The sequence below is a fragment of the Medicago sativa genome, chromosome 6, assembly GCF_051527215.1.
Source record: "Medicago sativa cultivar Bolivia chromosome 6, Bolivia_mono, whole genome shotgun sequence".
In the NCBI taxonomy this organism is placed as follows: Eukaryota; Viridiplantae; Streptophyta; class Magnoliopsida; order Fabales; family Fabaceae; genus Medicago; species Medicago sativa.
In genome coordinates, this window is record NC_140754.1 from 78917256 (window position 1) to 78931742 (window position 14487).

General features: G+C 35.3%; 1 protein-coding gene across 1 annotated transcript; it reads left to right on the forward strand.

Moving 5' to 3' along the window:
- Window positions 1-11841: 11841 nt before the first annotated feature.
- On the forward strand, window positions 11842-13975 carry LOC146917099 (uncharacterized). Its single transcript, XM_085721822.1, has 2 exons — window positions 11842-13174; window positions 13545-13975. The coding sequence occupies exons 1-2, from the start codon at window positions 11842-11844 to the stop codon at window positions 13973-13975; spliced, it is 1764 nt and encodes a 587-aa protein (XP_085577948.1).
- Window positions 13976-14487: the final 512 nt, after the last annotated feature.

Genomic DNA, 14487 nt, shown 5'->3' on the forward strand with positions numbered 1-14487 from the left:
CATCCTTTTTTATTACTGTTATTTCCCATCATCATGACATGCTTCATTCATGGTAGGGGATCATATGTCATCTTATATTATTTCGCATATTTTTCAATTATTTTACGTACGATTGATTTAAATTAGAGGAGTTTTAGAACAATTGACTATGATTTATGAGATATTTTCAAATTTTATATATTGAGTCATGTAATTCTAGTTTTTCCGAAACCAAGCAATTCTTAGGTGTTTTTGATGTAATTCACTGCAAAGTGATGTAATTCGACAAAACAAAACACTTCGTGAAGAATTGAGAAGACAATGAATGAAGATTCATGAGGCATCCGAAGACATTACAAGACGGAAAAATTCTATTTCATGTCTCAAGATAAGTTTCAAGGAAGAAAGCACTAAAAAAGATGAAGAAAAAGACAAAAATGCTTTGAGAGGTGTTGTGTTCCCCAGGTGTGCACTACAGTGCAAAAAATTGCACTATTTTGAGCACCACGCGTGAGGCGCATGCCACCATTAGCGTCTCGCGTGCGTACCCCGAGAAGAAAATAACATTTTGTTGTTTTTGGCTGCGGGTTTCCGGGAGAAAGCGCAATTTTTCAGCTCAAACCCATTGGGAATTCAGCCTATAAATACAACTCCTTACATTCACAATTATTGATGTAGAACGAAGTTGTTAAAGAGGAAGAAAATGCTAGGAGCATCGAGGGAAGATTCTCTACGCAACCTTAGTCTCTATTGTATGTTTTATTTCTTTTGTAATTTGTCTTCAATTACCATGAGTAATTAAACCCTAATTGGATATGATTCTAAGATGAATCTTTATTTGTGTGTTGGATCAATTTATTTAGTATTTTAATATTTATATGAGACCTATTTAGTCTCCTCATGTATTTTATTAAGTTATTTTATGAAAGCTATTTAATCTTTATATGCAAATGTCTTAATTCTTTTAGAATCCCTAGGGAGTGAGACATATATACCCAGGGAATCAACTCGAACCTAGAAACAAAAGGCCTTCTGAACATTGCATAATAAATTTTATTCTTTTCCCTTGGTAAGGTAGACGAGACAGGGCTACGCGTATGTAGAACTAGTAAAGTAAGAGAGAGTATGTGATGAACTTATAAGATTCATTGGCGAAGTTGGAGCCTTTAGATGACAATTTATAGGAATCCTAATTCTTTTATCTTTCAATTACCTTTGAGAGTAAGACCCCACTTTAATAAACTTACGTAGGATTGACTACCATATACCCATTGAGCGTTTGTAACCTTATTGTGATCAGAATGTGCAACTCAACAACTGAAGGGAAGTAACAATCCCGCAAACTTATCATTTAAATACAACCTTTATCTCATAACTGAATGTTTACTTGTCTTTGATCCAACAAGGAAATAGAGAGGGTTCGAAGAATTCTAATAGTCGCTAAAATTCTGCAATCAAACTAGATTACTAAATCACTATTGCTTTGCCCAATCAAATCAAACTTGCAAACTCCCCCAATTTATTCGCTTTTGTTTACTTTCTTGCATTTTATATTTTCTATTTTAATAAGTAGCGGTAATTTTCGAGTTGAAATGACAATCACTATTGTTGGAACATGTGTGGAAATTAAGTTAAAAAGACTAAACACAAATTCCCATGTTGGGTAGAACTAGTGTTGTGTGAATTGAAAAAAGTGGAAGTCCCACATCGGATGGAACACACACATTAGTAGTGTTTATATACTGGGGGTATACCTCTAATTAATGGGGGTACATAATTATGTGAACGAAGTAAGCACTAGAGAAAAATATATATATATTGATATATATTTTATTATTTGGAAATGATAAATTAAATAATTAATTTAATCATTATTAGAAAGTGTTTTCTTAGTCCCCAAGTTTTGCTAAAATATTTGGGTACGCAATCTAATATATTTTAGTACTTGATCTGAAATATATTTTGGTACTCAATTAAGATATTTTTGTACTAGATCTAATATGTGAATTACTTAATCACAAAGTAATATGTTACTTGTTCCCAAAGTTTCTCATATTACTTGTTCCCAAAGTTTCTCACTTATTAGTTGTGAATTTTCCCTATAAATAGAGAATTCACATAGTGCATTCCACACACCAAAGAGTTTCATTGAGTTGTCGGGAACTCTTTCTCTCTTCTCCCTTTCTTGACTTGTGTTGACGAGTCTTTCTTCTCTTCATCTCCTTTTTCTGTCCCTTCGGAAATAAGAGTGTCCTTAAGACCTAGTCCCTATTCGGTATAATGTCCCTTCGGAATTAAGAAAGGTCTTAAAAACATAGTCCCTTCGATAATATATGTCCCTTCGGAATAAAGAGTACTTTTAAGATCATAGTCCCTATTTGGAATAAACAATGTCTCGTCGGAATTAAGAATGATCTTAACGGTATATAAAAATTATTTCAATATCTTCTATTTGAGGAGAAATGGTGGTATCACCATATTTGAGTGGTCGTAGTGCCATATTGATAGTTTGGAGAACTTAAAGGTTAGAATGGTGGAAACACCATATTTGAGTGGTCTCAGCACCATAATAGAATGGTAATAATACCATATTAAAGTGGTTTCAGTATTAAAGAGTTGTCTTTGTACCATATTTGAGGGTGTAATTCTCGAACGATTTTCTACAGTGCAGTAGTTAATCGAACATTTGTAGTTGTGCTTGTTTTATCCTGGAGGCGGCGTGGTTGATAGTCTACCTTGCACAACTTTGGGTAGTGCCACGAAACGTCTTAAAGAGAGCGACCTGGTCGTGACTCAACCTAGTAACAACTTCGGTAGATAATAGAATTTGGAAATCCAAATTGGGAATCCAAAAACAACAACTATGGAGACAATCTTACTTATCAAGTTATTATTTGAAAACAGTTTAGTGCACTTGCCAAATTTAGTCATCAAAGGGAATACAATCCAATCGAAATCTCTCGCCACCTTGTTATTATTTGAAAACAGTTTGGTGCACTTGCCAACTATTAAGTTCTTCCATAACAACACAATATCTGAATCGGAAAATCATGCTACTATACAACTTATTTGTTTCAACTTCTTATTCAGAAAAAGTAGTATTGAAAACAGAATCAAGAAAAGAGTATACTTAAAATTAAGTTTCTACTCTTTTCATTTATTTCCTTGTTGCAATATACCTTCACCCATTATTCATATGCCAAAGGACACAATTTAATCTTATCACGTTCTGCTTGATTTGATCATGGCTTTTGTTGGCGTGTGTATTTTGCGACAAATATTTGTTTGACATTTGAATAGTGTGATTTCTCTACCCATTTGAATATGTTGACTTTTTAAGTGACTAAACTCCTTTTCAAATTATTAGATTAATTTATTTTTTTCCCTAAATATACCAATAATTAATACTACTAACATATCTTGAAATATGAAAAGTAAAACTTAATATACATCAAACAAATGATAATTTGGTAATATTACACACAAAATAAACACATTAATTGTATTAACAACTTTTCTTAAGAAATGTGAAAAAAATAAAAGGGGTTATATATAAGGACGGATGGAGTAGTTAAATACATATTCGAAGTTAATTAAATTTCACATGCTTTTCACAATTCAAAAGTTAGCAAACTTAATTTTCATATATAAAAGAATAAAAGGCAAATGGGTAGAGAAATTAATGCTCCAAAAATAACCAACTCTGCTTAATAAAATCAATAACGCAACGGTCAATTTACTTCACTCTACGTTTCAAGAAATTAATATCAGTTCCTATCACTCTAATTTCTATTCCAATAAATTGTATTAGTTTGGAGGCAATTTCTTCCTTTCAACAACATATTAGGTAAAATAAAACAAGTTAATACCATGAAAAAATTTACCACTGCTTTTCTTATATTCGTTCTTGTTATGACAATTCTCAATGATACTGTGGCCACACATAGACGTCTTGTTACAGCTTTTGATCCTTATTTTGAATGTATCAAAAAATATTCACAGAGACAGTGTAATCCGACTTTTGCAATAGTTTGTTTCTTTACTTCTTTTCTTTGTGATTGATATCCCAACATTACAGATTTTTCATTTACATTTGAGTTATGTTTTTCAAAAAAGAAAAAAATATATTTGAGTTATATATTAAATAATTGTTCCATGTTATGATTACAAGCTGGTTGAAATAATATTTCACAAGTGCTTTTTGTGAGATTGAAGGATTTAATCCTATATATCATCAAATTATAAGTATACTATTTCTGTCGTTGATTATAAGTAAAAATTGATCATAGATAGTTGATATATTTGGTTCAAAACTTTAATCAAATGTCAACTTTCTTTGATCCTATTTTTGCTTATAATTAGAGGTGAATGAATCATTCTTTAAATTTCCTATGCCTTTGTTTCCATTGTAATTTTAGAAAGGAAAATAAAAAAGTGAAAACATTTTTCATGGTGATAAAATTGGACAAAATATGCATCAGCAAATTTGATATTATTCATAAAAAATGAAACCAAAAAGTCAACATATTTGGATCTAATGTAGAACGTAACATTCAATTTATACGACCCCTAAAAACTTAACCTCAAGCCACATTTTTTAGGGTTAAAAAAGTTTTCAATGGGTAAAGTGCTTCTAAAGTTAGCCTCCAAGACAAAAGCCCGCAAAGAGGTAATAGAGTTTGAAGGAGAGGGGAGGGGAGAGCTTTCGTGGAGGAGAGTAGATGAAAAGAGAGAAATATTTTATATTTTGAAGAAAATGATTAATAGTTTCTTATTAGCAGTTAATTTTTTTTTTAGACTATTATAATAATATAGATTGGATTGCAAGAGTTTATCTAAGCCCTTCAAAATCGTCTTCCAATACATTTATTTAGTTCTTCAGAATTAGAGAGATTTTGTATTATGAAGAAAAGTAAACCCTCGAAGCGATCATCTTTTAAACTCTGAAATAAATGTCCTCATGAGCTTAACTCAGTTGGTAAAACAATGCATAAGTATATGCAAGGTCCAAGGTTCAAACCCCGACCACTGCAAAAAAAACTCTCAAATAAATGAACTTTAATTGGAGGAAACAATGTTAAATGAATTAAGAAACATTGATTATTCGGTTGAGTTAACAGAGCATTCATAGGTTAAAAGAGTGCTAACGAAGGAATTGAACCAAAACTTTAATCTAACATCTTGCCTAACGTATTTTGAAGTGTAAAGCAAATTTCAGATGAGACAATTTTAAAAGTAATAATGATATTTTATTAAAAAATGTACCATTTTTTCATATTAAAAATAATAAACCATAAATTTAATTATTAAATCATTGATTTCTCTCGACTTTAGCCTAAAAGTAAATAAAAATGACAATTAACTTTTAAAATATATGAAATCAGCTAATTGAGGGGATGCGTTTAGGTGTATTTAGAAGTAACAATCTTAAAAACATGGCGAGTCTAAAACGTGAATTAATTAAGGGAGCCTAAGGTGAAGTCAAGAGGGGTATAGAGGGATGGTTCAAGAATAAATGACGACGCCGAGAGTCTAACGTTATAAATGGATTAGAAGGATGTAAACGTGTCAGCGGCTTACAATAAAATGATGATAGGGACATTAAACACATTGAACTAGACGTAAAAATAGAAGGCGCTTTGTACCAAAAAAAGAAAAGAAATAGACGGGGCTATAAGAAAAGGTAACGGCGAGGTAGAAACTTTAAACTGAGACAAAGAATAGGGTATTCTGTTAGAGTAAAAGACATTAAGATAAACGTTAATGTTAAAGAAATGGTAAGACGGATGTAAACAAGAATAGGGAGAGCTGAGTTAAGAAATGGATAAGGTTAAAGATAGTAATAACGGTAAGGGTAACTGTCAAGAAACTTTTTATTTGAAATTTTTTCAAAAAATATGTTTAATGACATGTAACATGCTCGTTTTTTTTGAGGGATGTAACATGCTCGTTATTGGGTTGGTTCGGTTCGGATTTGACATAAAAAATGTGGGTTTTTTACCCAACCCAAACCGTATACACCCCTAATGTTATGCGCCTCATGAATGCTTTTGTGGGCTCAGGTGAGCACAACAATGCTGAAATTTCACTGTTTTTTCTTGTATGATTTCAGTTTTATTCAATTTACTCCTCCGCCGCCATCCATGCACGAATACCTTCATTTAAGAGAATATTTTTGGTGTAGAAAGTCTCAAATTCAGGATCTTCCGCTGCACGGATTTCTTGAGAAACGAACTCAGGCACATAGGTTCAGGGCCAGACCGACTACTCCAAGAGCACTCATCCATAAACCAGTTACTGGTACAAATAACATAAAGAAGTGTAACCAACGTTTATTGGAAAAAGCAACCCCAAATATTTGGGACCAAAAGCGGTTAGCGGTGACCATTGAATATGTTTATTCCGCTGGAGTTGGTTTAAAGGCACAAGTCTATTTGAGCCATCACCATCTTCAAATAGGAACAAGAAAATGGTCCCTCCATAATCAGTCATCCATAATACCAAATAAATCAATTTCATCTATGATGAATTTATCAAGAGCTATAGTCATAGTGATCTTCCTATTCAACTACTTCAACCATTTCCGAACACCCCCTAGCATTTTTTAGGGATGGAACCTTCGATGATTTTTTCATTTTGTATATGATATGATTTCTCGAAGACTGTCCCTTCTTTTCTACTGGGTTTCTGCATAGAAAAATCATTTTTTGTCGATTGATATTTAATCCAGGTCAAATCAATTAACTTAATTGGGTTAATGGATTTGACCTACAATTCCCGTGTCATGACTTCATGACTTTGGGAATTTTTTAGAATATAAGGAATAACCTAATTATGGTAATTGATTTGACCTACATTAAATATCAATCGACAAAAAAAAGTATTTTTCTATTCGAAACCCAGTAGAAAAGAAGGGATAGTCTTCGAGAAATCATATCATATATAAAATGAAAAAATTGTCGAAGGTTCCATCCCTAAATATGCTAGGGCGTGTTCGGAAATGGTTGAAGTAGTTGAACCTTTAGGAACACTGGGAAGTCGTACCTTTGGAAATTTAGGAACTATAATTTAAGTTTATGTTTCAATTTCCCATGAGGAAGTAACACCCCACGTGTAAGGATCACCGTGTGACCAACAGGTGCAACTCAACAGGCGGAGGGATAGACCGAATCTATGAGAGAGTAAGACCTCACACGTAAGGATCATTGTGCGACCAACATGTGCAACTTGACAGCTGGTTAGGTTATCACGTCTAGACGAACTCATCACTTAGATAGTTTACTTAGAATAATTGAATGCGACTTGACTGTTTATTAACTCCAACAAATGATTATGGGGGATTTAAAGAATCCTAACTACCGCTAACATTCTGCAATCAAACATGTAACTTTGCTCTATTGCAAATAGATTAAATTGAAAATCTCTAAACTCTTCTCTCTTTATTTATTTTATTGTTCCCAAATAATTAACATGAATTGCTTAGAAAATACGATAACCCCTATGGATACAATACTCTACTTATCACTTTATAACTTGGTAAACGATTTGATACACTTGCCTAATCCGACCATCAGACATCATGGGCCAAGAGAAGGATCTGTACTTGGGCCCATTTGTACGATTTGATATATACATCCCACCTATAAAACAAACTTTGCTATCTACGTACACCCTTAATAAAAATAATCTTGGCCCCCCCTACGGACCTAGTGTAACACCCCAAATTATAATAATTTAATAGAATTAGGTAAATAGTGTTGTAACTATTATTGTCGTGACGAGACTTTTTATTTGAAAATTAATATGTTGTTGTTGAGAAAAATAGATTTTGGTGGTTATTAGTATTTTATGTGAATTAAAATAATAAGGAGAGGAACATTATAATAAATAGTAGGGATGAGAGGTGAGAATAAAAGTAATAAAATAAGTGAGGGAGAAGGGGAAGTAACATTATAATAAGTGGAGGAGAGAAATATAATAATAGAAGAATAGCCAAATTCCCTAGTATAAATAGAAGAATAGAAAGCTAGAAACATTATTGTTGCTGCACATGAGAATCAGAGAGAAGAGGAGAGGAAAGGAGGCAAACCATAGCTAAAGAGAATTGAACCAAAAGCCGTGTTTTTTGGATAATTGGAGGTACGGGGGAGAATCCTTTCATATTAGGGTGTATTAATTATAATGTTGGGTTGTTTACTCTTAAGAATCTAAGTGATGTTATGATACAAATTATGATAAAAGAATAATAATGAACAAATGTAATAAGGGTTAATGTTGTTATTGAAAGATTATAATTGAAGAAACCAAATCTAGGATGAATGAATTAGAAATTTATCTGTTAAAAGAGTTTGTAAATGGATAGGTTAAGAGAAAATTAGTGTTGGAATAATAGGGTGACCTCAGGGTGATGAATAGGAACGATTTTGGTCGAAAATGAAGTCGGAATAGGTTCCCTAAGACAAAATCGCAGCAGAGCTGCGATTTGCTGCCCAGACTGACAGCACGGTCGTTCCACCTAGGCGCACGATCCATGCGTGATTTTATGTCCCATGTTCTCTTGTGCTTTAGGAGGTGCACGACCGTGCCCCCCAAAGAGCACGACCATGCACCCTTTCCAAGCCTAGAAAACCCAACTTTATCTCTCCATTTAAGTGAAAGTAAGAGTACGGGTCCTAAGCCAATGTACCTAATTGAAGGGATGCGTTTAGGTGTATTTAGAAGTAATAATCTTAAAAACATGGCGAGTCTAAAACGTGAATCAGTTAAGGGAGCCTAGGGTGAACTCAATAGGGGTATAGGGGGATGGTTCAAGAATAAATGACGATGCCGAGAGTAAATCCTTAGGGTAAAGAAAAGTCTAACGTTATAAATCGATTAGAAGGAAGTAAACTAGGTAAATTAAGAATACGGTGACAACGACTTACAATTAAATGATGATAATAAATAAGATTAAATAAGTGAAGATAAGGACAATAAACACAGTGAACTAGACGTAGAAATAGAAGATGCTATAAGAAAAGGCAACAATGGGGTAGAAACCTTAAACTGAGACGTAGAATATGGTATGCAGTTAGAGTAAAAGACATTAAGATAAACGTTAATGTTAAAGAAAAGATAAGACAGATGTAAACGAGAATAGGGAGAGGTGAGTTAAGAAATGGATAAGGTTAAAGATAGTAATAACGGTAAGGGTAACTGTCAAGAAACTTTTTATTTGAAATTTTTTCAAAAAATATGTTTAATGACCCGTATTGGGATGGTTCGGTTCGGATTTGACATAAAAAATGTGTGTCATACCCCAATTTTTGACCTAAGGTCCCACTAACACGCGTCGCTTGACCCTGATCGATGTCTGATGTTTCAGTAAAAAATTCGACAGAGAGGTATTTTAAAATACCTCATTTTTGGTTCGAGTCAGTCTCTCTTCTCTTTTTAATTTTATTTTTATTTTTTAGTTAAAATTTCCATCTTTTATTCCTTTCTTTATAAATCGTCAAATTTTTTAATTTTAGTCTTTTTATTCTTTATATATTCATTTATTTATTTCATTTTTTTAGATAAGTCCAAAAATGTCCAAGTCGGCATAATCTTTCTTTATTGTTATTTTCCTTTTTATTTTAATTATTATTTTGATAAAATCCAAAAAAGGGGTCCTGATCCAGATTCAAGCCTGTCACGCCTCAATCTAGTCCAAGTTCATTCATGTTTCCTCCTCATCAATCCAGCAACAACATTTTTGTTTTCCTCCTCTCCAAGACACAGATTCTCGACACTTCTTCAACAAACCCTAACCCTGATTCCTTCACTATAAAACAGCATGCTGACACACAGTCAAAAGTGGGGGGCCAAAAAAAATTCACAAATAGCCGGCAATTTCACAATCAAAAAACCTGCAGTCAATCAAAAGAACAACCTGCGACTCAAATCAAGTTTCACACCCAATTCATCAATCAATTCACAGATCCATTCTTTCAATACCAAATCCAGCAATCACTCCCAATCTCAATCAATCAAAACCTACAAACATCACAACAGTTACCCATCACAACCGTACCACACATCATCGCAACACCAGTCCTCACAAACCGACATAGCAACCTCACACACAAACTCAACCGAGATTACACAGCACAAACTCAGACGATTCCAACACCATCAAAACCGAAATCAATTCGTTGAAACCATACCTGCACGCAGTCAAGACATCGTAACACAGCTCTAATAACCTCAATCGACAGACGCTTCCAACACACACTCACGTCAAGAACCCTCACAATCCGACCCACACACACAACCCACAACAGTCACGAGGACACACGCAGCAACGCAGACGGGAACCACCATTCAGGACCGCCGCAAATCCGTGGTCGAGACATCTAAACCAGCACCGACGGGAACAAACCAGCAAAATCATCAAAGTGCAAGACCAGAAAAGAACGAATCAAAGCTTCAAAGGTAGTATTTCGTTTACTCTTGTATGTCTATTTGGGTTTTGTTTGAAAAAATCAAAAAAAAGAAGAGGGTAGAAGTAGTGGAACAGCAAAAAAAAGGTGTCTGGTGTGTGTATAGCGGCGGCGGCGCTGTCTATGACGGCAGACCGCTTGGCTTTATCATGAGTCCCTTTTTTCTTTAATATCAAAATAAAAACAAATACTCATTTGCCACTTGACTTTTCATTTTAAAACCTTTTTCAAAACTAATAAAAAACACAAAACCAATCAAACGTCAATTTCTACCATGAACTACGTGATTTTGATCCTTCACGGGTATGTAGGCAAAAGACGTTTGTCCTTCCAAATCAATAAAATGTAGATAATTAGGTCTTTGTATTTTTAATCATTCAAAATTCCATTTTTTTCAAAAACAAGCAAGTTATAGCACATTGTTCAGATAAAACCAAGAGGTTTCCGTAGAGTACTAAGGGTTCTAATACCTTCCCTTTATGTAACTAACCCCCGAACCCTAAATCTTTTCAAAATATGGGCTAGTTTGAACTTTCTTCCCCTTTTCTTAAAAAAATAAAAATGTTCGGTCGTGAAATAATCAAGTGAGTCAAAAGCTAATCAAATAGCCTTGATCTCCGAAAAATGACGCTACAGAAATGGCGACTTCACTGGGGACCCCCTAAGAGGGTTGAGCCTAACTAGGTCTTTTATTTTTGTGCTATAACTTGCTTAAAATAAAAACAAAAAATAAAAGATGGAAATACGTGTATATATGTTCTTCTTTCTCTCTTTCTCTTTTCTTAAACGTGAGTGGTGAGATAAGTCCTAACCCTGACTTGAAAGAAATATAAGATAGGATGGGGTATAATCATAGTGCCATACCAAGAGCATTCTTGGACCATGTGTACATGTGATAACCCTACTCGGTGGAGGCCTCACGGAAGGTAATACTCTTGTTGTCATGAGCATTCATGTCGACGTTATTACTTTCAATGTGAGTGTCCTGCGAAGCCGTGGACCTTCGTTACCCTTAACCCATCTTGGCCTTTTTAGGACGTAGTGCGGTGGCTAAACCAAGAGCATTCTTAACTTTAGTTGATACGCGATACTACACTCAAAATAGACTACCTTATGAATGTTATTGGACTAGGAGCATTCCTATACACCAATATATTCACAAGGGGGTTGCAATTTGGGAACTTGGTAGAACCTTTGTTACAAAGTGCAAGTGAAACCATAGTCCTTACCAAATGGCGTGCATACCCCTGACTCCATCATCATGGACCTTAAACGTCACCATGTTTTCACCGTTTGTGTTAGCATAATCATGCATACATGCATTCATTCATAAACAATTTTTTTTCTCATGAAAAATATCGAAGGACTTAAACAAGTTTTTGTTGTAAACATTGTATATATGGCAACTAGGAGTATTAAGAAGTATGGCTTCCAAAGCCAAAATCTGGAAAGCTTGAGGAGTTTAGGAGATGTCATTACTAATCCAGCGGGTTTTCAGTCTCACCATGGGAAGTTGCTCAAGATTCTCAACACAAAGTTTGACGAAGGGATCCTCAAGACATTGGTCCAATTCTACGATCCTCGCTTCCACTGCTTCACCTTCCCGGACTACCAGCTTGTCCCCACCTTTGAAGAATATTCCTGCTTGGTTGGTTTACCGTTACGTGACAGAATACATTTCAGTGGTCTCGAGGGGGCCCCTAAGGCATCAGATATTGCAAAAGCCCTTCATCTCAAGATATCCAACATAACTGATAACCTCACTACCAAAGGGAAAGAGAAAATCCAGGGACTAACTTCCAAATTCCTAACCAATAAAGCCAACGTTTTTGTTGCAGCAAAGAATACCCTTGCTTTTGAGTCTATCCTGGCCTTGCTCATCTATGGTCTTGTGCTTTTCCCCAACGTTAATGGTTTTGTCGATGCTAATGCCATCCAAATTTTCCATACCAAGAACACGGTCCCTACTCTCTTTGCTAATACTTACCACTCCATTCATCATAGGACAAAGAAAGGTGATGGAACCATCCTTTGCTGTGCACCTTTACTATATAAGTGGTACATTTTACACCTACCCCAATCCTACCTCTCCAAAGACAAAGCTATATACTCAGAAAAAATCATGTCCCTTGCTCTAGTTGATGTAGTTTGGTACAACCCAGCTTACGACACTGGAACCATCATTGACTCATGTGGAGAGTTTGGTAATGTGCCTCTCCTCGGTATTCATGGGGGAATTAGCTACAACCCTATCCTAGCTAGACGCCAGTTCGGGTATCCTATGAAAGAAAAGTCTTGCAACATTGCACTAGAGAGCACATTCTACCTCAACCTCACCGATAACAAGGGTATGAGAGACCAATTTGAGAAAGCCTGGCATACCATTCACAGGAAAAATAGTAATCAATTGGGGAATAAGTCGGACCTCACCTATGAAACCTATCCCCAATGGGTTATCGACAGAGTTGCTGAGCATAGGATGCCTTACCCTCTACCGAGGTACTTGTCCTCAACTACCCCGGAGCTACCTTTACCCCTACCCCCTACTACCCAAGAGAAGTACCAGGAGAAAATGGCCGATTTAAGCCGTGTGTGTGATAATTGGAAAAGGAAGTACGAAGAAGCTCTGTCCAAAGTAGCATATAGGGATGTGGGAATAATACAGCATAAGCATAAGCTCCTCAAGAAAGAGCGACAGTTGATTGAGAGAGACGCCCAGATCCAAGCTCAAAGTATGAGGCTTGCACAATTTATCAGCAAGAAGGAGTGCATGGACTTCTTTGCAGGGGCGCACCCAGATTTCGAGGAGTAGTCTACTACAGGAGCTCAAGAGTTTCCCAGTTGTTTCACCACTTTATGTTATTTTCTAGTTTTTTGTGATGTACTTTGGAGTCTATCCCTTGGCTCAGTTTTGTTAAAAGGGAATTATCTTGTAGTGCTTTAATTAGTCAATGAAATTTTCAATTATAATGTTTACAAATTTACTTTTATAAGTCCTTCGATAAATAAAAATGTGTCTATTTTTGCATAAGCATCATGCATCATTTTGCATTTCATAGTCTCAATTCCGAGTCTCACAAATTTTTACTTTTCCATAAAAAGGTCAACCTGTTTCAAAAAGTGGTCCGACTGTCCTCATCCAAAGTCAACTCGCACCTACAACACTCGTGCAAACAAAAAAAGAGAAGTTTGAACAAGAGATCACAACGCTCCAGGCCGAGTTAACGCAGCCGCAGTTCCAGGAAGGGCATGAACGCCAACATCAACAGCAGCCTCAACAACAGGCTCCAAGGATGCAGTTTGACCCAATCCCAATGACGTATGTAGAGCTGCTTCCTGTCTTGCTCATGAAGAACCTTGTCCAAACTAGAAAGCCTCCTCGAGTGCCTAACGAGTTGCCGATTTGGTATCAACATGACCTCTCATGTGCCTTTCATCAAGGAGCACTCGGCCATGACATCGAGCATTGTTTCTCTTTGAAGATTGAAGTTCAGAAGTTGATTGAAGCCAATATCTTGTCTTTCCAAGATTGAATTTGGACGTACAAGTTGATCCGCTGCCAGATTATATCACATAGTATTGTGACACATGAAATGGATAGCTACAATTGGGTCATTTTCTGATGTTCCTTCTACTACTTATTTGTTCAAATAATGTTTGTTTGTTGCTTTTCGCTTTTAAAAAATATCCCTTCGTTCTGCACGAGACGAAAGTGAACTTGTGTAGGACTTTTTGCTTCATGTATTTCATCATTAACAAACAGATTGTTTTGATCCCGACTTTTTTTTTATTTTGTGCTTTTTTCTGGAAAATGGTAATACAAAAAACCAAAAAAAAATCTTAAATTATCAATCTCAAATATCTGCATAATCATAACTTATACTTGCTTGTCAAAATCAATAATCAAATCATGCATTAATAAACCCGTTGAACACATTGACCATGTACTCTCTTCCAACGTTGAGTTCCTTGTATCCGAAGCTGAAGAAGAGAATGAAGAGACTCCCGATGAGATCTCTCGCATACTGGGGCATCTAGCCGCCGA